At 47.6% G+C, this 26,124-nt stretch overlaps 1 protein-coding gene across 3 annotated transcripts in view; it reads left to right on the top strand.

The window, feature by feature from the left end:
• The first annotated feature begins 17,588 nt into the window (after nucleotides 1-17,588).
• Nucleotides 17,589-26,124, top strand: part of Nab2 (Nuclear polyadenosine RNA-binding 2) — a 157,141-nt gene continuing 148,605 nt past the window's right edge. The window contains exons 1-4 of one of the 3 annotated variants that reach the window (XM_075686761.1): nucleotides 17,589-17,807; nucleotides 21,890-21,932; nucleotides 23,469-23,583; nucleotides 25,228-25,268. In XM_075686761.1, the coding sequence (XP_075542876.1) occupies nucleotides 17,766-17,807; nucleotides 21,890-21,932; nucleotides 23,469-23,583; nucleotides 25,228-25,268 (241 nt within the window). In that variant the 5' untranslated portion in view covers nucleotides 17,589-17,765. Of the gene's footprint in view, nucleotides 17,808-18,211; nucleotides 18,266-21,889; nucleotides 21,933-23,468; nucleotides 23,584-25,227; nucleotides 25,269-26,124 lie in introns of those variants that run through there. The other 2 variants (XM_075686758.1, XM_075686759.1) reach the window with 2 other exon arrangements.

Raw genomic sequence — 26,124 nt, 5'->3', positions numbered from 1 at the left:
ATTACGGCGTGCCTTATAATCAGATCGTGGTTCTGGCACGTAAAACCAAAAAATCATTTTTTTCTGTCTTGTGTGCCTTGAGCGTTCCAGTTAAAGCAACACTGCTTCCCAGCGAAATGCAAAAGAATACAGACGCACGTAGTATACAGATATAAAATTAACACAACAAAAGTGTTACTGGTGCTAATGAGGGGTGGCGATAACTATTTTTGAAATCTCTGTCCAGCTGTCCCATCAAGTTCGTTCTTGCTATCAAATTCCAACCTCTTGCACTGTAATAAATAAATAAATAAATAAATAAATCTATTTCATATGCTGGTACGTTGTTCAAATTATCAATACTGTCTACGTGTGAAAGCGTTACTCATGGCTACCACAACCCGTGCATGAGCTACACACATCCGTAAAAGGCGCGGAGCAGAAGCGACCCTGTTTCTATAGGCATTGCTGCAGCCCCAGAGATTGGAATCTCTTACGCGTCGGCCGAACAAAAGTATCCTGCAGGTACGTAAATGGAACTACAAAACCACGTACACATACTTCCACGCAGTCAAAACCTGAAATTGAAGTAATTACGCGCGTGTTTGAGCACACCGTGCATGCGTCGTGTTTCAGCAAATACGAACTCTCAGTGTGCAGGCGCTTTACGCCTTAAATAATCGTACTTTTCTCAATTTTCTAGCGCAATTCCACCACGACATTATTAAGGTCAGTTACCGACTGACGAAGCAAAATCTCGCCTCAAAATCTGCTCCGCAGGGATCGAACGAACCTATCCCCGGATTTCCTCCGGTAGCTCGTTAGCCGTCGTCTGCTACGGCAGGGCCAGCATAGGCGGCGCCACTGTCGAGGCCGCTCGGAAGCTTTGTCCGAGCGCGGGAGTGGAGCGGAGGAGGAGGGAAGTGGTTGGCGCTACTTTTCGAGATTGGGGGGTTTTAGGGCACCGTTTATAAAGATTTTTAGTTTCGAAACTGCTCCTCCCAAAGCGGGCGCGTTTTGCGCCCAGGCACTGAGATGGCCCTGCAGTCGAACTTTGAGCTACGCTAGCCACGCTGCCATGCAGCAACACTGCTGACGCTTGAGTAGCCGTGAACATTTGCATCGCGTTTTCTTGTCGAGTGGTCCTGATTTTTTTTCTTTAAGTGTGCGTGCATTATCGTGAGTAGTGCGCAAGTTGCGCTTCAGCAGCTTTTGGTTTATGGTATGGTGTGGTCGGTGTGGGCGCTCATGTTGCCCTTGGGGCCTGCAAGTATGCAAGTAGCCTGGGCTGCCGCTCTTGAAGGCCAGATTTTTTATTTTTCGCTGTCAGAAGGTAGGTGATGCGTGTGACTTATCTTCGTTACAACGTGTTAGGACTGGGCAACCAAATGCCAACGTGTTTCGTGCCGGGATGTACCAGCGGTTACCGGCGCAACACAGAGAAGCGGCACTTCTCTCCGCCGACCGATCCGCTTCTTCTTGCAAAGTGGGAGAGAGCAATACCCCGCGCAGACAAAATGTTGGGGAAAACATACAAAGTGTGCGACACCCACTTCCAAGAAGGGGACATTGTGAAGTCATATAAACGTATAATCAACGGGAAAGTGATTGAAATCGAGCGCGGAGTCTGATCTCTCAGGAGTTGATGCAGTTCCTACCATATTTCCCAACCTCCCGCAGTACATATCCTCAAATCGCAAACGGAGAAGATCTCCGAAAAAGAGAGCAAGTGTCGCAACAAACGCAGGGGCAACTCAGAGCGACGCTGCAGAGGACACCGCACAAGAGCAAACGGAACCCGTGCAAATCAGCTGTTTGAATGCTAATGAGTTGACGGAGAAGAGCGCGTCTTTGCGGTCAATTGCCTCGATAGTGGAGATCGGCAGCTCTTGAAGACGAAAATGGCCAGCGATCACAGATTGTTTTTTACGAGGCAGGAATGGAGGGAGTGGTATACACAATATGGAAGAATGTCGTAGTTCGCAAAGACTTGAGCTACGTAGTATCTGCCCGCGGAAAAGTGGTGCCGACGTTGTCCATGGATATGACAATCACTTAAAATCTCATAAAATGATGAACGTGACATCCTGCATGAAGTGCAAAAGGGATACAATGGATTCACAAGACTCTCTACCTCCTGAAGCAATGCTTGTGATTGAACGCAAGTTTGTGACTGACAGCCTTGTTTGTCCTTCAAGGAAACTGCTAAGCTGCGTGAAAAGCATAGAAGAGACCGTTGTGCAAGCATAAAAAAAGAAGACATTGGGGACCTTTTCTGGAGGGTTTTAGATGCCCTTGCCAAGACAAGGAACTGTATCGGTTGCCCAGAGCATAGCTGTGATTTTACAGCACAGATTGTACACTTCTATTTGGTCACACGAATGCACTTTTTAGCCCAAAGAACAGCCAGGAGAACGACAGGGCAATAGAGCTCGGCGGGAACATAAAAAAAAAACTTGAAGGACGCTTAAGCTTCGCCTTCAAGAGTGGAACGCGATAGCGTTATCGCACCCCGTTCGCACCGCCCAATCATTCGCTCGGCATACTCTCGACACAAAGACGAAACGTGCGTCTGAGCAAGCGGCACGAACCAAAGAACTCGGTGTCTCGGAGGGAGAAACGATCTACGCGAGCCAAACGTCGTGATCGGCACGGACAGCCGTGCCGTGACGCGTCATGAAGGCGGACGCGATTATGGGGCTGGCGCCTCGATGGGATCATCCTCTATCTCGCTTGGGAGCACCACGCAGACGCATGACTCCTCGCCAGCAGCATGGCACACATTGCAGGGGACGCTTTCCCACCGGACGGGCTACGGCGCAGCTATCAAATGCGCCGTAGCGCGTCTGGTGGGATTCCTAGGTGATTCCTAGGTGGATTCCTAGGTGCAGCGTCCCGCATCGGACGCTGCACCTAGGAATCGCGCTTTGAGCGGAAAGAGGAGCCGCGTCGCCTAAACACGAGTTGGAAGGGGAGAGAGCGAGAAAACTTATTAAATGCGAGGGTATTGGGGCATCCTCGCACCGGTCCCCGCACGGCCCCAATGCGCTCAAACGAGATGAAGGGGAGAAGCGGGCCAGTGGTGCGCCACCTATCGAGGCAGCGCCGTACATTGCGACGAGGGGGTCTTCTGTGTTTGCCGCAAGATGGCTCCGCGGGTGCGCCAAGCGCAGAATAAATGTAGCGGAAACGTACTTCGCTACTCGTTTAACTGCGACTTTTGTAATTTACATACCCGCCGTGGTTGCTCAGTGGCTATGGTGTTAGGCTGCTGAGCACAAGGTCGCGGGATCGAATCGCGGCCACGGCGGCCGCATTTCGATGGGGGCGAAACGCGAAAACACCCGTGGTGCTTAGATTTAGGTGCACGTTAAAGAACCCCAGGTGGTCGAAATTTCCGGAGTCCTCCATTACGGCGTGCCTCATAATCAGAAAGTGGTTTTGGTACGTAAAACCCCATAATTTTTTTGTGATTTACATGCTCATAATTATCGATATACACCGCAGTATAACTTTCTATGGCACGTTTCTAAGGCAACACCACATTTACTAGAGGCGCTTTTGTCCCGCTTTGAAGCATTGAACTAATGGCTGAGTCAAACAACTCAGGCATGAGTTCGATAGTTCAAAGCGGGACAAAAGCGCCTTTTGTTTTCCATGTAATAAAGAAAAAGAAAGCACTCATAGGCTGAGTGGTAGCGTCTCCGTCTCACACTCCGGAGACCCTGGTTCGATTCGCACCCAGCCCATCTTGCAAGTTGTTTCTATTTATGAATTGCCTTCCACTATATTTCGCTCACGGCCAACGCTGCCAACCCCGGCTTTTCTGCGACACGAGCTCCTTAACGCTGTCGCGTTAAAAGCAAAGCTCGTGTGAATGGTAAATGAAGTGAAAAGGAAGGTCTCTGAAAGTGTGTGATGAGTTTTAATAAACTATAATATGCACAAGTCCACTAAAACGTATCTGGAATGTTTTCATTTTATAACTATGTACCAGAGGTAGCAGAGCAATGTCAGCATGATATCCATTTTTCAGGTAGCCCTCTATATGTGCCTTGAAAACTAAGGAGTCGCTTTATGGAACGTCTCTAGACGACCCTGGAGGGTGTATCTCGTCCTTAATAAAATCGGGGAAATGCTTTCAAGCTTTGTTGTTTCAATTTTTGTAAATCCTGACTTGCGCGATTTCGCGTTCGGAAAACAGGAATAAAATTTACTCTCGATCAGTGTGATTGATACGGAGAGGTAGCGTCACCTTTCAAGCGTAAGAGCCAAGTAAACTCCTCATTTCGCCATACAGATGCGGAAGGTATGAAACGACAGCGCCGAGATGCACAGACGATCAATTGGATTCACACGATTTATAACATTGTTTATAGATGTTTTGATCAATAAACGTTGATTCATACGCCATACGTGCGACAGTGTAGTTTTCTACAGCAGGTTTAAAGCGTTTAAACGCATTAAAAGCCAAAAGCGCGAAATGCACACGCGCGAAATGCACACGCACAAAAGCGACTATTCTGCTGAAAACAAAATGTAATCGCCAATGGCCATCTTTTTCTAAATCACTGATCGTTTTTACGCATACGTGGGCTAACTCCTAAAATTTGTACAGCGCAGATAATGACGCCGTGAAGCGTGAGAAATGCCTTCAGTTAAGCGCCGTACAAAAGCACAACGGAACGCTACGCGCCTGTAGCAGACGACGCGCTTCCTTGGCGCAAACTTCGACAGCAGCGCCGCGGTGGTGGGTACAGAGGCGGGCCGCATACTCGCTGCGGGTGCCGCGAGAAGATGTGGAACTGAAAAGGCTCTATTAACGGTGTTTAAGGGTGCCCACGTGCCTTGGTTTGCCGCAAGAGGGCGGGAGCACCGCAGGTAAAGCTAGGTCAGGATGTCTTAGAACGCGCAGCTATAAAAACAAATTTAACGAAGAAGACACATGTACTGTGTGCGGTAAATTTGTGGAAACAATACAACTCCTCATACTAAAATGTAATGGTATACATACCGATGTCGATGCGGGCACAGTCACGCTTCCTGAGGCCATAGGGTTTAGAGATAACGATAGTCATGTAAATGCGGTGGAAATTAGCAAAAAGCGATTGGAAGCTTGGTGGCTCAAAAGCAGAGCGGTGACATAAGGTTAAACGTGTAGGAAGAAGTAATTAAAGAAAATGGCGAATTTTAAGAACTTACAACACTCCTAAATAAAAATAAAGAGCTGAGCATGGTGGCTACTGCCATCACCCCGTTTCAATGGGGACGCTCGTATACCATCCATCCACCCAAGCTAGGGAAACCATAGAGTTTCCTACAAGAATTATGTAGGAAACTCTATGAGGGAAACCATAGAGTTTCCTGTAGGAAACTCTATGAGGGAAACGATGGAGCATGTTTTATTGGAATGTGAAGACGTCTGCCCAGTGGTCGATTTAGGCGCCACTGGCCTCCTTGAAACCCTTGGGTTCAGCGAGAGCAGGGGAAAAGTAAACGTGTCCGCAATAGAGATTAGTAAGAGGTGATTGGAAGATTGGTAGAAGAAAAGTAGGGAAACGACAAAAAAACTGAGACGTACAAAAGTTCGCAATAGGGGGTCAGAAAATGTGGTTGTGGGAGTTCATAGTGTTTTGTTTTTCTTTTTTAACTTGGATAGGACATTAGGCAGTACAATAGCATGAGCTTAATTTTGGTGGCACAACCTACCACCCCGTTCCGAAGGGGACGCTCATAACATCCATCCACCCATCCATCCATCCTCTACGCGGGCGCAGCTCTGTGTTGGCGAAGGTGCTCGGGTCCTCCGACTTCGCAACTTACGAACGGAGCAAGTGTTTTCTCCAATGCGTTTATTAATATTTTATAGTCTCGCGTTAAGCAGATTGAGTTAAAGAACTTTGCGTTGCTATGAAAATGCTGCTGCGCTGTTAGCCGAGGGCCGAAGCAGCCCCGGTCGTCCACTGCATCTACTAATCAGCCGTTACTGATTAATTAGTACTAATTAATTATTAATGCGAACGCTTTGTATAACTCATCAAGCGGCGTTAGCGCGACCGCGCACGATGGTCCAATAAGACAAGGGAGCCCAAGTCAGCCAATCGAAGCAGTTGACAACGCCAGTTACGCCGGAGTGGATTAAGGCAGGGTGAAATAGGCGAAGTTAATTAAGGTACAGCTAATTAAAATAGAGTTAAGGCACTCGAACCCACGACCATTGGTGGAAGTCGAACCCGCGACCGTTAGTGTTAATTCGGACGATGCTAATTAAGGCCCAGTTTCTAAGATATAGTTAAGGCACTCTACCCTACGACCTTCAGTGGAAGTCCAAGACACGGCCTTTGGTCTTCATTAAAGGGACACTAAATGTTACTATGAAGTCAAGTTAAAGTGATAAAGCAATGCTCTCGAACGTCTAAGACGTTGATATAAACGCGAACAGAGGTTTAGTAACCGAGAAATTGAGGTAAATGCATGACACGATTTGAGACCCCCCCAGCGACATTCCGGTACTAGCCCGATGACGATGGCGCTCCTCATCATAATTTATGTCACTAGTACTCAACTACTCGTATTAAAAAGATAATTTCTTTAGGTTATAAGACGGAAGAAAATGCTACGTGTCTACTTCTGTTCGATTCTAAGAAAAAATTACATTTTGACGTTGCCCTTCAATAGTATGGGTGGTCGAAAGGTTTCGTTCTCGCTCGACTCTGCGCGCTCGACTCTGCGCCGCGCGCGCTTTGGAGTTTCAGTTGTTTCGTTATCGTGTCGTGCTGCGCTGGTTCTGCTGGCTCGCAAAACTTGCATTTGGAACAAATAGCGAGAATGCCACGTTCATGTGATGTCGTGGGATGCGCGAACGGTCCGCGGAACTTGGACAAGGGCAGTTGCAGCGGCGAATCCAATGTTATTTATCACTGTGTGCCAACGAGTGAAGCTCTCCGTTCGAAGTCGTTAAGTGCCGTACCTCTGCCACAGCGCGATGGCAAAGAGCCGAAAAATCGCATAGTGTGCTCGCTGCACTTTCATCCAGAGGATTACGAGTTCAACGCCGACTTACTGAAGTCGTGTGGAGTGCCTTTCAAAGCAAAGCTTCCCGTAGCGCTGTTCAGTCGGTCTTGCCTGCATTCTCCCAAGCGCAAGAACAACTGCAGGTCGAAGACGGGGCGGTGAATGCGGCATTTGGTTTTCACGCAGGAAAAGCTACAAATCTGTGAATATGTACAGCCATGACATACACTTGCCGTCGTAGTAGTACGCAACGACGCCGGCAGCGCGAGCCCTCAGCAGCAGGTCACAGCAGCAGGCTTAAATCTCTGAGGTCGTGCCCAGCATTGCGAGCCAATGTGCCGTTGTCAGGGTCGTCCATTGCAACAAGCGTCAAACTTGGCGTCCTAAAATAAAGAACCAGCTTATCATCGCGCGCATTCCTTCCCTTATGCCGCCATAGTTCCGCTTTCACGCTGCTGTCGGCTCTCTCTTGGCTCTGTTTCCGGCCGCGCGTTTGCGTTTTGTGCAGAAAAGCAATGGCGCAGTCAACGGGCGCCGTTTTACTCACCGACGGCGCAACGTCACTATGAGGCCATGACGTCACCACTCCTCGATCGGAGGGCGGGCGATTTGAACTGCGCTAGAGGTACGCGGACGCTTCAGAACGCATTTTCTCTTAAAATAAGTCTCTTCTTCGCATGAAACAAGTGTTTCGAGGTTTCTGGGATGGTATTTCAACAGTCGACGCTGACGTAATATTAACCTTTAGTGTCCCTTTAAGGCGTAGTTGGTTAAGGTAGAGAGAATTAGGAGAGGTGTTTAATTACGATATAGTTCATTACGACACTCGAACCTGCGACCATTGATAGGAGTAGAACCCACTAACTTTTTTGCTAATTAAGCTTTATACGTAGTTAATTAAGGCACTCGAACCCCACGATCGTTGGTGAGAGTCGAACCCGCAACCTTTGGTGGTGGCACTGCTTTCACATCCATAGAACGAAGAAGTTCGCGAGACGCTGGCCGTGCGTTGCATGGGCTCCGCATTTTTCGACCAATTCGGACCGCTACCCATCAACGAGCCATCAACCACTGGCTGTGTCTGATACCGCTCAAGTTTCCGACCACCTGGATACCGGTTTCAAGCCGAGTTTTTTGGGGTTTTTTATCGGACTTTTGAGGCCTCCCGCGTGGCCGAGCGGAGCGCAGGCGCTGGGCCTGATGTTAGGTCCAGCGCTTTGACGGCGCTTGCGGGCAGCAAGACCGACACCATGGCATCGACGCAGCCTAAAATCGGTCTCCGCCACACGAATTTGCCGAATTCTGAATCAACACTGAGCAGAGTCGCCGAAAATCCGCTCGAAGCTCAAGAAATGGAAGCCGACCACCTCGAGGCCACCTCCGACCTAGAGGCAGCGGAAACCGAGGACTACGAAGGCGCCTCTATGCTTCATGAAGCAGCGGACCCAACAAATCATCCGAAGAGTGAGTACGATTGGACACTCTTCCTGACAAAGCGCCAAATTAAGGCCCAAAAACGCGGTTTACGGAACGCCGCCATTTTGAAGAACGGAGAGCCCCAGGCAGGGGCAAACAATGGCAAGATGGCGCCGACGAGTGCCGTCACAACGAGCGACGCAGCTACCTGCGCGGAAAGCGCGAGAGAAGGAGATTCTTGATGATGGGAAGGAAAGGTTGGGGTAAAGTGCAGCGCAGTAACTGTCTCTCAGCAGAGTAAAACTCAATCGGAGGGAGAGCAACGCAGCGGCCTAGGCAAAGGGCGCCACCACTCCCGAAAAATGACGCGAAGATTATTATTAGACCGAAGGATGGATTGCCGGTGAAGGCACTACAAGGAGCCGATGTAGCGAAAGCCATCGGTGCGGCCTGCGGAAACAAGATTAGAGGCGGCAAGGACTTTATCATCAGATTGTGACTAGGCTCCAACATCATAATAGCGAGTACACCAAGCGACAAGACCGCGAAGATAATTCGAGGAATCACCAGCTTGAGTTTCGGAGGACGTTCCTTGCAAGTCAACACCTACGTAGCGACACCTGAAGATTGCAAGCGTGCCGTGATCCACGGGATAGACGCCGGGACCACGGAAGAAGAATTGATGGAAAACCTGACACTGCGCATCCAGGGTGTAGCCATACTGGGGGCCAGAATGCTGGGGAAGTCGAAGACAGCCCTCATTACCTTCGACGGACCCTTCATTCCCAGGATGGTCAACTGGTGGGGAAGCGAATACAAATGCCACCCATACCGACCGACGAGGCAAGTGTGCTACAACTGCGGACAGCAAGGCCACAGATCTGACGTATGTCCGACGCCGGATGCCAAGGCCTGCAGGCAGTGCGGAGCACGGAACCCGCCGGAAGGACATCAATGCCAGCCAAAGTGCCTGGTATGTGGAGGCGACCATGCCACCGGGTCCAGGGACTGCAAGGAGCGCCTGAAGCAGTTCAAGGAGCTTCGCGGGCCGGCCTATGGCGGGCGGCAAAGCTGCCAGAAGAGCCGGAGCGGGCAGCAGCAGCAGCATCGGAATAGATGGCTCAGCTCAGAGGGCGACCAGAGCCAATCCCGGAACCAAAGCCAGGAGCGGAGGGGGAGTTCGCGGAGCCGTTCACTGAACAGTACGCGAAGCCGATCACGGACCAACGCTCCCCAGTCGTCCCAAGGCATCAAGGGAGGCAAGCAACAGCCGCAGCAGCAGCGGCACCAGAAGAAGCAGAAGCCCAACAACAACATTAACAACGGCAAGGTGAGCTGGGATGCAGGCCCTCCCAAATTGCTTGTTCCGCACTCGGGTAACAATAGTCGAAATAACATAAGTACACACGAGACTCAGTTAGAAAAAGAAAATAAGGTCCTCAGAGAGAAGGTAGAGGAGCAGGATAAAAAGATTGAAGAGCTAATGAGAGCAGTTAGGGACCTCCAATCGGGAGCCCCTCACAGGGGCTCCCGAATACTTTGTCAAGTTCATGGCAGAGATGAGACAGAAATTCAACATAATAGAGCAACGAATAGAGATGCAAAACACAGACATACGCAACATGCGTAAACAAGAAAGAACACAAGGGGTCAAAGGCAAATTTGACCAGCGACGTCCAACATTAGGCCTGTATTCAGATAACTAATCATGGCCAGACCCAATAAAGGAAAAGTCAAAAACGAAAAACTTGAAATCTGGCAGTGGAATTGCAGAGGCTACCGAAGAAAACAAGGACAATTACAACAGTTCATCAACAAGCTGTTAATTCCGCCCGACGTCATTGCTCTGCAAGAGACCTGGGGCTTCACGCCAAAATTACAGGGGTATATATACATGCCAAACAAACTAGGTCACTGGTCGAACAGCCATTCTGATCAGCAACACCCTTGCCGCCATAGCACACGACAAGATTGCTGACACAGACATAGATCATGAGATTACCGAAATTATACCGAAAAAGAAGAACGGGGGAAGTACTTTTATTGTAAACGTATACAGTCCTCCAAAGCAGAAGAAGGGCAAATTCACGCACCTCTTCCACGGTGTGAGCAGGTTGGCTAAAAACAACACGCTCGTAATCGTTGGAGACTTCAACGCCAAGGATCCTAGCTGGGGATACAAGACCACCGATAAAAAGGTTACGACAGTCAAGGAGGCGGCTGACAACATAAACTGCCAACTCTTAACGGACCCAGAGGTCCCCACCAGGATGGGAAACAGCGTCCAGGAGGACACCAGCCCTGACCTCACCTTCGTAAGAAGAGCGAGACTGGCGGTCTGGGAAAGTATGCTGGAAAGCCTGGGTAGTGATCATTACATCATCAAGATGCAAATCGGAATGGCTCACGTAAAGCGTCGGATAGGTACAGCAAAAATAACGGATTGGGATGCCTTTAGACAAGCCTGTGATGGACATCCGCTGGGCGCGATACTGTCAATCGAGGAAGGGGGGAATATGCTGAAGGAAAGGCAAAGCGAGTATACCAAGGAGATTGACCGCACAGAGCAAATACCGGAGGTTGACTCTAGACTACTTCGGCTATGGGAGGCAAGACAGAGCCTGACCAAAAGGTGGAGGAGACAGAAGTTTAATAGGAAGCTAAAGCTGAAGATTGCGGAAATTACGCAAAAGACAGAAGAGTATGCGGAACAATTGGAGAGAGCAAATTGGCAGCAATTTAGCAATTCCTCAAGCGGAACCCTGAGTACCGCCCGAACGCGGAGCATACTCAAAGCACTCCTGGACCCGACTAAAACCAAGTCGGAGAACAACAAGGCCATACAGAGGCTCGTTCACCAGTTTCAGGGCTCAGAGTATGAGCTCATAGAAAGAGTAAGGCACAAGTGCTTCGGGGACGGTGACCCAGCAGCCTACACGGAGTGCTACAAGGGGAAAGAAAATTCTGATCTGGACAGGCCTATAACCAAAGAGGAAGTATACGCAGCAATAAGAAATACCTCTAGGAATACGGCTGCAGGCGCAGACAAGATAGAGAACGCGCTAATTCGCAACCTCAGTGATGAGCTGGTAGTCGAACTTACTATCTCAACAAGCACTGGGCGGAGGAGACAGTACCCGAGGAGTGGAAGCATTCGAAGGTAGTGATGATTACAAAACCTGGCAAAAAACTGCAGGTAGAAAATCTTAGACCAATCTCTCTCACGTCATGCTTAGGTAAGCTGTACGAGCGGGTGGTTACAATGAGGCTACAAAATTATATGGAGGACAACGAGCTGTACCCCCCCCCCCAGCATGTTTGGATTCCGCGCTAAATTATCGACGCAAGACGTGCTCCTCCAGCTCAAGGAGGAGGTGCATGCTCAGCAACGTCCCACGAAACAGCGAACACGTCATCATGGCACTGGACATTAAAGGAGCCTTCGACAATGTCAGCCACGAAGCCATACTCACAGGAATGGATAGCCTGAACTGTGGCAGAAGGATTCATGGCTACGGCAAGGCCTTCCTCTCTAACCGGACAGCAACAATCAGCCTAGGAGCAGTCAGATCAGAGAAGTTTCGCACCCCAAACAAGGGAACTCCTCAAGGGTCGGTCATCTCCCCCATCCTCTTCAACGTCGCAATGATCGGGCTAGCAAGACAACTCGAACAACTTGAAGGCATACGGCACGCCATTTACGCTGACGACATCACGGTATATGGGTGAACCGGGGATCGCTCAGCGAAAAAGAAGAGTGCCTGCAAAAAGCTGCCACCTGCGTAGAAACCTACGTTAGGGCCAGGGGCCTCACCTGCTCGACGGAGAAGCGCAAACAAAACCGAACGGTCCCTACAAGCGATGAGCTCAGCCTGAACGTATACCTCGCGGGACAACGCATTCCGGAGAAGACCACCATTCGGATCCTGGGGATGTGGCTTCAGTCCAATCAACGGTGCAATCATACTCTGACACTGCTGAAGACTGCCACCATGCAGGTAGCCCGTATGATGAACAGAGTATCTAGCAAGAGACACGGTATGAAGGAGAGCGACACACTTAGGCTAGTCACGAGCCTCGTGGTTAGCAGAGTGGTGTATAGCCTTCCCTACCACAAATACATCAAGCAAGAAGAAGAACAAGCGGACGCCATACTGCGAAAGGCGTACAAAACTGCGCTTCACCTGCCGCAGCGCACAATGACCGAGACACTGCTGGCCCTGGGACTGCACAATACCTTCAGTGAACTAAGAGAAGCACTACTATGCTCTCAGGCACGTAGGTTGATGCAGACCCCCACGGGAAGGGCGCTCCTGCGAAGATATGGCGGCGGCAACATGATCCAAAATATCCAGCGTACCGAGGCCATTCCGGACAAGTATCGCAGTACACTGCGAGTCGCACCGATACCCAAGAATATGGACCGGAACCTGCACAAGGCGCGTAGAGAAGCAAGAGCGGAGTACGTGCAGAGAACCTTGGCGAACAAGGACAACACAAGGTATACGGACGCGGCAACGTTCGTCAAAGACAGAAGACACAACAGCAGAGCAGTGGCGTCGGTGGTTAATTCGGACCTCAAGGAGATCACCAGCGCATCACTACAGGACTGCACGGTAGTCGAGGCCGAAGAGGCAGCTGTGGCTCTGGCAGCACTGGAGGGCTATCGATCTGGCAGGTCCCTAACAATAATAACAGACTCTCAAGCAGCATGCCGTAATTATACAAACGGCAGAATTGGGCGCAGAGCACGCCACATACTCTGCTCATGCGACCCGGGAAACAAAGTTCAGCATACCATAATCTGGGTACCAGGGCACACTGGCATAACAGGGAACCAAGAGGCGGATAGGATAGCTCGAGGGCATACCAACCGGGCGTCCGACACATCCAGCCTTGAGGAACTCGAGTCAGTACCCATGGGCTACTCAGATTTCCTAAATTATTTTAAAGGGGTCAGACTGAAGCACCCACCCCCGGATAAGGATCTAAGCAGAGAGGATGCTGTTGCATGGCGACAACTGCAGACGGGTACTTTCCAGAATCTAAACCTGAATAAAATTTTCCATACACAATATGAGGCTAAGTGCCCATGGTGCGGAGAGAAACCAGATCTGTACCACATATCATGGGCCTGTCAAAATATTGAGTCCCCAACTATCTATAAAATTAAAAACCCGAGTGCGGAACAGTGGGAGAGTATGCTTTCCAGCGTAAGCTTGAACGGCCAAAAGTGCCTAGTAGAGCGAGCTCGCGGGTTGGCCATACTCAGTGGAGCCTTGGGCTAGGGCACCAACCCTGTGATTGCAGACAGAAGAATCCATCAGAAGATGGAAGAGGCCGTCTGAAGCCGCGAAGATCTCTTTTCTAGAGCCCAATAAATGTTTTCCGATCCGATCCGATCACATCCATCCACCTAGGGATAACTTATTTCTTGCTTTCCTTATTCGAACATAAGATATACAAGTCAAATATTTCGTCAGCGCAGTGCCCCTCGAATTTTAATAATTTAGTCGTGTAATTATAAACAACCACTTTATTAGTACTAAAATTGCTATAATCAGCTGTTGTAGCTGCCTGCAGGTCAACCGGGTAATTATTTATTTAGTTACTACTAATAGGTGCTACTCATCAGCAGTTGTAGAGATCACCAGGCCGATCGGTGTGCTTTTGAAATTGTAGGAATAAATCCAAGGCACCTTCTCTCGATATACAGCTAGGGTGTCCCAGCTAACTTTAGCCAGAGTTTAAATGTATAGGAATGTCGCGTAGCTGGAAAGAACCAAGGTAATGTTATTTGCCTTCGCTTGGAGATACTCAAATTATTGTTTTCAATGCGCCTAATTAGACAGTCATAATTAATTGATGGACTTCTCAAATAATATGAATTAGATGAAAAGTGTCAATGATAAAATTGTAGGGTCATGAAAAACTCCCGATACAGTCTTTTCTTGCTCAGTACGTCCTGAAATACATGCCAAGCGTGAAATACGTGCCGAGCGTGAAAGAATCTCGGGTATACACGCACAATGCCTCAAGCGGCCAGTCGCGCGGCAATTTTGCGCGCATTGTCCACGCAACAGGCGCAGACGCACTTCACCGCCCCGTCCGCGCCATATGCTGACCGAGCAAAGTGCGACAGCAGCGCCACGAGATGCGAGGATCGGTGGCGGGTCCATGCAGTCACGGGATTTTGAAAGCTGTATTCTCGACAAGGTGGCAAGCTTCGACTTCCGCGGCCCTAGCCCACGGGCCGCCCTGCATCTAGCGTTGATCCTCCCGCTACCCTTTGGGTGCCCTGGTGGTCCTCCGGCGCCTGCTTTACTATAACCTCAGGTGCTCGCCCAGTTGAGGCCTCCGTTTGCCAGTTACATGTGCCCTCTTGGAGCAGTGCTTGTGAAAAATCCAATCTATCGTCGCTACGAAAAAAGGGACCCGCCACTTATGCAACTCCAGTCAGAACCTTGCCTCTTCAGACACAGTGATCACCAAATGGGGCGTCCGTGCCCACTGCCTCATGGCGCGGGCAGCCAGTGGCAGAGCGTAAACTCGACCGCACTCCGCAATGCCGGCATGTCTACCGGACAAACGCATACAACACACGCTAAGAATGATCCTCTGTAGTGCCTAGGCAGAGTCATATATTCGAGGAGCAAAAGCCCCCAGATTTTCTTGCGCGCGCCCGCTCTTACCTGCGCCTGTGCACAAACGACTTGCGATCCGTCAAATGGACGTGCGCTGTTAATAGGCTGCACCAGTTTTACTATGCACATAGCTTCCGAGATTTGCGCGGCGACCAGCCGGCACGCGCACATTTTGGGGGCTATGCAACAAATGATTGAGTACCTTAACAGAGAGAGTGTAAGAGTGGGGCTGAAGATTAATATGCAGAAGACAAAGATAATGATGAATGGGTGTCTTGCGCTGGAGTTTGAGGTACAGTAGCGGCGCCTGGTGGCGGCGCGCGAAACGTTATCTGGGTAGTACCAGCTTGGGTAGTATGGAGCCCTGGCTGTGGCGATAGTACGTTTCAAGCCCGAGTTTTGCGTCGAGTCTCACTTTTTTCTGCCCTGTTGCGAGTGCGAAAAGGCTCGCCACTTCTCACAGACCACGCCGACCAAGCTGCGAGCTAGCCGCAGCCTATAGTTTAACAAAACGTGCTCTCCGTGGGACGTAATGCTGGAAGCAGGAGGAATCGGCGACGCCGATCCGGAGAGATCTAGCTCAGCCTCGAAAAAGCGTCACCGTCGTTACTGCTGCGTCGTGGGCTGCCATGAACAAGAAGGCCTGAATCCCAACATCAGATTCTACCGTTTTCCTTCAAGGCCTCACGAAGCGGAACGTCGGGCGCACTAGATAGCCGCAGTTCGTCACGCTGGCTAAGCGAAACTTCGCGCCATGCTGACTGCTTCGCCTGTCTTGAAGCTTGCTTGATTATTTGCGTTCTAAAATTCGGTCTTTTGCACCTAGTCCCGACGGCAGACCTACATAGCAGCAGGCATGGCTGGTGATTCACGATTCGAGGTCCGGCCACAGCGACAATTAACAATTCGACCGGTGCGAAGTGACCAGGTGTGTGCAAGTGACCACAAATGGTCGGGCTGATTCGGTGACAATTCACTACCCCACTACGTGCAGCACAGGTTAGAGAGTTAAATGTGCTCATTCTTGACCTCAAGCCAGCACGTTGAGGCAGCGCAGCAAGGTATTATTGATTGCAGCACATCGATGTTCGAAAGTTGTCAATAAAAGCTCCATCAAGCGAGCAGGGCACGAGCTCGCGCTGCAGCGCGATTCGCACGTACGTTACTGCGAGCTCATATGCATTGCGTCAATTATTTATCAGTTGCTAAATGGACAAATGGCCGCTACTACAGTGTAGGCATAATAACTACTTGTCTAGTGGCATGCAGGATCAACAACGATTGCAGGAGGCCCGCCGTTTCGCGGCATGCCGAAAGACCGCTGCCGTCGCGGCGCGTACCGTCGTGCGCTCGGGCAGTTCCGTACACATGATGTCTGCTTATCACTGCTGTGAATTCATTTATAGCAAGCATTTCCTCGCGTTTTTGCGCCTGAATCTAGCAGCGTGCAAACGTTACCTGAAGTTCAACTTCCTACGCGACTCGCTTCACTTGCGATTGACACCGCCCTAAAACTTCGACGCTTATTTCTTGAACGGCGTACACGTATTCGGCGTTGCATAATTTCTTGCCTTTACGCAGCGTGCCACCCCTGAAAAAATCTTCGGCGCCCGATATCCGCTGGAACAACAAAACCGAAAGTGGCGGGTCCATATCGTAAACGTGCTTTCCGAAGCTGACGACCTAGCTTGGTATTACCCAGTTCAGGACAGAGGGCGCTTTTTAGCACCATTTTCGCAGCGCCCCCTGAGTAATGCAGGATCCCCATAGCCGGGCAACGGAACAAGAGTTCAAGATCGCCAGTCAGCGTCTAGAATCTGTGAAGTACGTTTACCTAGGCCAATTAATCACAGGGAACCCTGATCATGAGAAGGAAATTCATAGAAGAATAAAAATGGGTTGGATCGCATACAACATGCATTCTCAGCTCATAACTGCAAGCTTACCATTATCATTGAAAAGGAAGGTGTACAATCAGTGCGTTTTACCAGGGCTGATATATGGGGCAGAGACTTGGAGACTGACAAAGAAACTTGAGAACAAGTTAAGGGCCGCGCAAAGAGCGATGGAACGAAGATTGCTAGGCATAACGTTAAGAGACAGAAAGAGGGCGGTTTGGATGAGATAGCAAACGGGTATAGACGATATTCTAATTGACGTCAAGAGAAAAAAATGGAGCTGGGCAGGTCATGTAACGCACCCGTTAGATGACCGTTGGACCATTAGGGTTACAGAATGGGTACCGAGACAAGGGAAACGCAGTCGAGGACGGCACAAGGCTAGGTGGAGCGATGGAATTAGGAAATTTGCGGGTGCTAGTTGGCATCGGCTGGCGCAGGACAGGAGTAATTGGAGATCGCAGGGGGAGGCCTTCGTCCTGCAGTGGACATAAAACCATTGATAAAACCACGACCTACAGTAGGTGGTGAATAAAACTGGCTGCTGCCGATGATGATACTATGCTTTTGCTGGTTGAGTGCGCCGGACGCGATTTTGAAAGCCGGAAGACGTCATGGACGTCAGGTTTTGGGCACCACTTATTAAGTACTCGCTGTTCTTGGACACCACCAGCGATACGCGCTTAATTCAGCTGGCAACTCTGCTTGTTTGCGCTGCGTGAGAATTTGTTCATTCGACGGTCGGCTGAAAATCACTGTAAAACTGTGATGCTACATTGTTCGTCGTTAAAAACCCACCACGAGAGCTAATTAAATGACTGCCATGGACGGGAACGAAGTCACGCAGAAAATCCGGGTAAGCCTCATGTCTGCTTTACTTCGACCGGTGGGGGTTCTTGCGCGTTTGGACGCCAGCTTCTAATCGCGGCTGTCCTAGTTGCTCGCTTGGCGAAACATGTAGCACCGACAACTCATTCGCATGCTAGTGCTGAACATATAAGAAACAGTTGCCACGTTCACTTGCGCGGAGCTGACGTTGAAAAGACGGCGGCCCTTGCAACTCTCCCAGAATTAGTGCCTACCGCTGAGCTTACCACGCATATAGAACGTCCAACGGCGGCTTCACTGGGTCATCGGTAACTTCGAACAAAACTGCTGTTTGGGATTTGTGCGAATCTCACATGTGCTTGGATTTTCTGAATTTGTTATTTGTGATCCTTCAATCGCTACTAAAAGTGGCCTTAAGAGACGTTTGGTGCCCGCCTGCGCCTGCTGATGCCGCAAGTTTCGTGGAGTCCGTCTTGTTCGCTCGAGGTGATATACATCCTGTAATGCCGACGTTAGCAGCTGCGTAGCACGGATCAACCAGCAATATGGACGTCAGTCCATCTTTGCTCGTTCTGAGTCTGTACTTATGCAAACCTTGGGCTTTGACAATCTCGAAGGTGGCCATTGAAAGTGAGCGATTGCGTCGAGTATGGATTTCCAATCACGATGTGCTTGCCTGTTCGAGCTAACCGTATGACAGTGCGAGTCGCTGTTTTAGCAGGGTACAAAATACCCCATTTTTACAGCCGTTTATCATTTGTTTGTGGCATGAAAAATTGTAGAGGAGGAATGCATGCAAAATTAAGGTCAGTCACAACTGTTTTTATTGCAGTGGCTGTCAGCGTGTTAGGAAAGGACGCTTCTTACTAATGTCATATCCTGCGAGAGTTCTCGCATCATCCTAAACTGTCAACATTCTGAAGCTTTTTTTTTTGTGTCTGTGACCAACGTCTAGCTGCCACACAACAGTAATGATTGTTGGAAGTGGCTCATTTGCTAACAAATTACGCGTTGTTTAATACATAGCAGACGACGCTACAAAGTTGAGATACACATATCTCACAGTTTGCATTTGGCACCAAGAAATAGTGTGTCACGCATGATAGAAGGGTATAGGTATTCACCGTGTTATTTAATGCTAAACTACACCTCGCACTTTTATTTAACAATATATGTTGTGTTTATCGCATGAAACTCGTCACATATCAGTACCTATTAACAATGGAACCTACAGAGTAACACAGTTCTGTGACCAGTGGCTACAGCACACCACTTGCGCTCATAGCCAAAACATGGTATGTCAGGTACTGGAATCACAAAGGTGTTAGGATCATATGTGATGATGTAACCCTATGTCAACAAGTTGTAATATATTAAGCAGTCAATTCATAGCAAACATTGCAGACCAAGAAAAAAAGAAAAGGAACTGCACTGCAAAACACGCACGGTAGGATTTCTGTGACTCTTCTGCAGCATTTCCTGCTGTATATGAAACAGAGAGCATAGGGACGAATGGAGTGCTGTCAATGCATGTTGTGCACCATCATTTATGCTGCCATGCTTTAGAATGCGTCACACATGCCCTTGACCTCTCGCGTACCTGAGCAGTGCAAGAAATTCAAATAAATTATTGCGTTTTACATGCCAAAACTATGATCTGATAATGAGGCACACCGCAGTGGAGGGCTCCAGATTAATTTCGACCAGGTGGATTTCCTTAACATGCACTGAAATTCAAGTGCATGCACAGTTTTGCATTTTGTCCCCATCAAAATGGGGTGGCCTTGGCCAGGGTCGAACATGCAACCTTAAGTTCAGAAGTGCAATGCCATAGCCACTGGGCTATCAGGGTGGGTCTCCTAGAGTAGACACCTGATCCCCATCTTTAGTATGCCATCTCAGACTGCCCGAGATTAGGGTGACCACCTGGCCGATTTTCCAATGACACAACTGGTTTCTCCCTCACTGTGCCAGCAGGCAAATCAACGCCCCCCCCCCCCCCCCCACATCAGCACACCATTTGCCAGTTTTCCGGTTCTTCCCAAATGAGCACGTTACAAACTGTACGACACACACAGAAATAATGTGTACTAGTCAACTGCATTACCTTGACCAGCAACAGGTCCTGGTAAGTCAAGTGTGTAGTCAGGGACAACAAGTTGACGAGACTTGGCATGCTTTCATTCAAGCCAAAGTCTGCCAGATTAAAGCCAGGACCGTCATCCTGCTTGATGGATGCTGAGAAGGCTGAAGCTGGTCAAATATCTGCATGCAACTGTGCTTATGCCTAGTGTAGTAGAGAAAGAGAGAAGCGGCACGTAGAGTGAAGTGGGACAAGTGGCTTGGCACTTGACTTTGGGCTGCAGAGTCTGTTTGCCACATTTTTCTTTCTTTCTTATTTAAAATTGTTTCTCTGTTATGCAAATTGAAGTGTCTGATTCCTGGCAGGAGTTGCAGAATAATACACTATACCTAAAGCAACCACTTTTCTGACATAGTAAAAAAAGAAATCACCAAGGGTCTCTTTAAAATACTCTAGAGATACAGTCTTCCTAGGTTTGGTCAAACACAAAGTTCATAAGCTTCCTTGAAATCCTTGAAAACCCTTGGATTTGGAAAAGGAGATTCAAGGGCCTCTAAAGCTCCTTGAAAATAAATTTACTGCATGAATTCCTTGAATACTGGGGTTGTAAGCAACTTTGGACATTCATATACATGGACACTGTCTGTCGGGTAACTATCCTAGCTATTTTCTTCCGTGACTGTCGTGCTAAGCGATGCAATTTGGTGTGCCCACAGCCACCAATGGCAGGCCCTTATAATTACCATTGTCATCGTGGAGCTAGATGAATTCAGATCAAGTGACCAAGCCATGCCACTTTTATTTGTAGTTTTGCTATTTGGTTCACACAGCAGCCATTGTGGCTGCATTTTCGAGCCTTAAATTGTAGGAATGCCGTGTAGAAACGGAGTTTCAGCTATTGGGCTTTACCACGAAGAGTATCTTTGACTGAAGTGGACTCTACTAATGATTGTGCTAGAAGGTAGTTGACATCATTACATTGGGAAAGTCAACTTCAAAAAGCCACCTGAAGAGCTTGAAGCTTCTGTTCAGTTCACCAGCTGCTTAGTTGCAAGAAATTGCATGTAAGAAAGAGATTTAACTTTTTTGCCAGTGTATTCGTGTGAATAAGGCTTGTTTTCCCCTTGAATTTTGGCCTTGGGCATCTTAGAATTGACTTTTAATTTTGAGTAGAATGTTCTGTGCAACCCTGCAAACAACACTATTAGTTCATTTATTAATTTTACCTGTGATGGCTCACATTTGCAGTAGGAGCTTGTTGATTTGATGCCAGAGTGTTGTGATCATCAGTATCTAAGTAGTAAATAAGTACTATATGTCTGTGCAAAACAAATGACCACAAATGGAATGCACACAACAGGGCAGGTGCTGCCTTCTCTATGTATTTCTTTTTTGTTTTGCACAAGAATCTTACTGTCATACACCAACCAGCCCAACAATATGTTCTTTCATGGGTGTCTGCTTTATGTGAAAGTTGTTTAAATTGCTGTGTTGTACCTGTGAGTTTTTCACTTAATATTGCGTCAGCTGTACTTGGCTCTTGTAGACTGGCTAGAAAGCAAAGATTGTCAAAAAGTAAATAAATAAATAAAGAAAGAAAGGGTTGAAAAACAAGAATGGGAAATCTTGAGGAAAGTCTCTTGCATGTAATTGATGTGCCTTTTCTCTTATGACTTTCGCCTTGGGCTTAGCGAGTGTGTGAGTAGTGATAGTGGACATGATTCAGCTCATGTGACATTATGGGATGATCATAAGAAGCCAACAAACAAAGACACCAAGGACAACGTAGAGGAAATTACTTGCGCTTGCTAATTGGATTAAAGAAATGATTAATTAATAGAATTAATGGTCCTTGGTGTCTTTGTTGGCTTCTTATGATAATAATAAAAATCGGGCCCCTCGGTTATCCTCCTTTCTTCTCGTTCATTATGGTATGAGCGACATTTTGGAGCCACAGGTAAATTTCTTGTTCACAACTGTTCACAGTTGTCTTGCTTCTCACTGCTCTTTTTTTTATCTTCTCCCAGGCTGCCATCAAGACAAAGCTGATGGAGCTTGGCGCCTATGTCGGTAAGCCAGCCGGAGCTGCTTAGCTTATCAAGTACAGCTTCAGTCGGCAATATAGGAGACCAAGCTAGGACAGTTTTCAGTGAAACGTGCTGCAATGCTTGAAGTCAGAAAAAAAAAAAAGAAATCTACAATATGACACTTTTACACTCATAAGGGCCTTAAACCTCTTGGAGGATGCACCTTTATTTTTAGACAGACCACTATTTAGTGGTCATAATCATGCAAAAATATTTTTTTTTACAGAAGTGGTACTGTATTTATTTGCATAATGCTTGCATCCCCTCATTGGCCCTCATAAATTAAATGTTTTCTTTTTTTTGGCAGATCGGCTGCTTGTTCTGGTGTCATTGCTGATGTTGACTGAATAGGTTGAGACATAGTCACCTTATGTATTTGTTTAGTGGCTCTGGGTTCAGCTAGTGTCTGCATATAAACGGCCTTTCTAGCATCTGCTTTTGTAAAACATGTGCTCTTATTATAAGGATAAGTGCTGCTTCGGAGTAATCTTTTGTTTGAGTTTACAGTGGCTGGCACGAAAACCCTGATCTTCAGCCACTTTATTTTTTTTAGCACCTAGAACATTCTGGTGGAAAATCTTTACCACTTAATTATTGCACTCCCCCACTTTGCGTCAATTTTCTGCAAAAAAACAAAGTGTGAGCATTATGAGTAAATACAGTAGTAAAGTTTTGCCATTTTGAATTGAGTTAAGCTGGGTTCTTGCTCATGGTAGTGATGGGCTCATGATATCTGTTTCTTATGCGCTTTTCACATGAAACGAAGAACATTCGTGTGAATTCAGCCCAAAAGTGATAAGAACCACACAAGAGGCATAATGCCGTCATGATGAATTGTAGCAAGTGAAGCCGAAAGCAGACGCCGATAGTAACTGGCACTCACACTAGCTGCTTCACCAATAATAAAAGTTCTCTGTTACACAGCTGTGCTAGAAGAAATCTAAAGGTGGCGCTGTTGTCTTTTAGATTTTAGGTCTCGACCTTACACTGTGCTCGTTAATGCTGTAAACTATAATTTATTTGAGCTTATATGAACCGATCAATTGGCAGCCAAGATGAGTCAGCTTCTCATGGCATGATAGAGTTCTTGCAGTTTTACCTTTTGATTTCTTTTTGTGTTTTTGCTCTATAAATTTCTAACATCAGCGTAGTTTGTAGCATGAGCCATACAATATCCCTTGCTAGTTTCTTTGGCAATTTCTAGACTGTCTTGCCTCACCTTTTTACAATTGCTGTTAACTTTTCTTTGTGTTTGAAGTATTCTGCAAATCTCTCTTTCATCTGAGGTGAAACTTGCACAAACATTGTGTAAATGATATTCTTGATACACTTCTATCCACCAGCCCAAAATATCCTAGCATTTCTGAATATGTGTAATCGTTGCATTACAGTTATCGTATGATTACATACTGTATAGCATTGCTAATCATCTCGTGCCTATTTTGAAATGCCATCCAGTCTGCTACACATGCTCTTGCAAGCTGTGACGTGCAATATAGCAGTCCTGACATGTTTTCAGATGATGAGCTGCCCGACTACATCATGGTCATGATCGCCAACAAGAAGACGAAGGAGCAGATGACGCAGGACCTGTCGCTATTTCTTGGTGATAGCACTGTCAACTTTACATCGTGGTATGTTTGTCTAAGTAGTCTGTTCTGATTGTATGGCCCCAGTAATTGTATTGTTTGAGCAGTGTATGTTGGCAATCGGTTTGGAAGCTTGAGTAAGCTTGAATTCTCAAGTTGAAATACATCTAATAGTTTCTTTCTCATCGTGGCATTGTCAGTGCTTGAACAGAGTGCACCAACAGGCTTCGTGGCCAAAGAGCCTCACAATCCCTGCCATTGGCAAAAGGGGACACTCTTCTGCTCTTTGCTGTCGCCTGCTAAAACTTGTCCACGCTCGGTTGCATGCATAGCTGGCAATGCTACAAAGGCCAGAGCTCAATGCTAGCATTCATGATAAAAAAAGATAATGCACCACATTTTATGGAAAGGTATTTGTCATGTAATTTTAGGTAACATTGGGTCTTCTACTCTTTTTTACTTCGCGAAATATAACATGCTTGCACAGTGGGCGTTGCAGCTCCGAGCCTATTTACCACCAAGCCAGTGGAGTTGCACATTTCTGCAACCAGCGGCCATAGCGCTTTGCTTTTGCCTTTGACCGCAATGTAGTACGGGTGAACCTCAATGTAGTGAACATGGGTGTAATGATTTATTGGTTATGTTTAATGACTGCTGAAATAATTGTAAGAATTACATGGACATTACTCACTTATGGCGAATCTGATGGAATGTGCAATGGATATACTGAATTTCTTGGCACCAGAGTACAAGGGCTTCGGGAGCATGCCACGCATGCTCTCGAAGCCCTGTCATGAAATCTAAACCCTGTCATGAAATTACTTCATTAAATCACGAAAAAAGATACACGGTTTTTAGTGCAGCTAAGATCGGGAAATAAAAATAGTTAATTACATCGAGAATTTTGTTAAATCGAGATTTGTTATATCCAGGTTTGACTGTATTCCGATTCGGCAGTTGGGCAGTGTTCCATATCCGAGGAGTTGCCTCTCGGCTCACTTGTAGCAGAACAACCAGTGCGCACGACCACAGCGTAATTGAACTGTGGATGTCAGCGCATGCAAAGAAAGCTGTACGGTTGTGTGGCCGTCAGAAAAACCAAATGAGTCAGAGGAACAGCCCGTAAGATAAAACCAAAACTAGCCGCAGCGCACGCGCGTTATGTACGAGCGATCATTGTGAAATGCCAGCGCAATAAAGCCATGGAATGAAAACCAAAAGACTAAAGAGTGAAAATTCATTGTTCCACACAGCGTGGTAGCACTTGCACTTGCTGGATTATAAAAAGTGTAAAAATCGGCATGTTTTTCAGGCATACAAATGGCGCTGTAAATCTACGGCATCAACCATTTGGGACTTGTTTGCGGTGCCGTACATTTAAGTCTGTGACCCTCAAGGGGTTAAACCGATAATACACCCGTCGCACACTTTCTTGTGGCGGCAATTTTGATGCATTGAGTTCTGTGGCACACTGACGGGGATTAACAAAAACTTTGTTGTGGCTTAAGTTCTGTTGACTTGGTATTCGTTAAGCGGGGATTCCAGTGTACTTAAATACTACATGTGCTTGAACGTGACAAAGTATGGTATCCGCCTGGACCATGAAAATTATCAGAAAAAGAGTTATTTGCAGGAGCATGCTTTGACATGAAAAGTGTTCAGAGGGTGGCTTTTTTGCAAACCTTGCAGGTTGCAGGGAGTGCTGGACCACCTCCAGGCTATTGCCACAGGTGAGATGACGCTAGTTGTAGTGTCCAAATGTGTACAGGGAGCAGGCGGCATTAGCTGACTAGGCCACTTTGTCCATATCACTTTCAGCAGACCAGTGCACATTTAGAAAGGGTGAAAGCAGAAGGATGAGCAACGATGGTGCTCTGTTCTCTTACAGAGGCTTATTTTCTGTGTTCCTGTCTCCACGCTTATAATCGCGCTACACAATACGTGTATACTGGGTGCGCGAGGTATTTCAGGACACAACTTTGAATTGCCATAACATTCTCATTCTGTCTGTGGACACTTAACTTCATTCACACTAAATCCTCTGTCACCTTCCTAGCACATTTATTACAGGGTAGTAACTCTCAGTCTGGCACTAATGATGAACTCTGCTGCCTTGCACGCCGACCACAGGGACTTGGAAATCACCACTTTCTCAAAGGGCGCTAAATCAGTTGTTTTCTGAGTGAGACAAGAGTTTCGTGGCCAATTGTGATTTGTGACAAAGACAACTAAGCAAGTCAAATTTCATTTGGATAGTTGAATACCCCCGCAGGTGGGGGTCATGATGAGTGAAAACCTTGAAAAACCAATTACGCCCACTGAATATCAGCTTCAGGTGGCAGAATAAAAAATCAAGCTTCCTGAGCACAGTTTTATTAGGCGCTTTTCCTAGGTTATGGATTTCCTTGTGCCCACAGTGCCTGTGCTACCGAAGAATGTCTGGTTGCAAAGTTCAACAGCCAAATCACTCTAAGTAGGGCATACTAGTTCCAAGCCCCGAAGGGGCATCTGCGTCAGCAGGCATTTGGTGTGTGGTGACACCACGTACCCGAGCACATGAGGGTTGGATCCTCCCGCGTGTAGCCA

This window comes from Dermacentor variabilis, chromosome 3 (assembly GCF_050947875.1).
Source record: "Dermacentor variabilis isolate Ectoservices chromosome 3, ASM5094787v1, whole genome shotgun sequence".
NCBI lineage: Eukaryota > Metazoa > Arthropoda > Arachnida > Ixodida > Ixodidae > Dermacentor > Dermacentor variabilis.
Note: the sequence above shows the minus strand (reverse complement) of the source record. Positions and strands in the feature narration are given on the sequence as shown.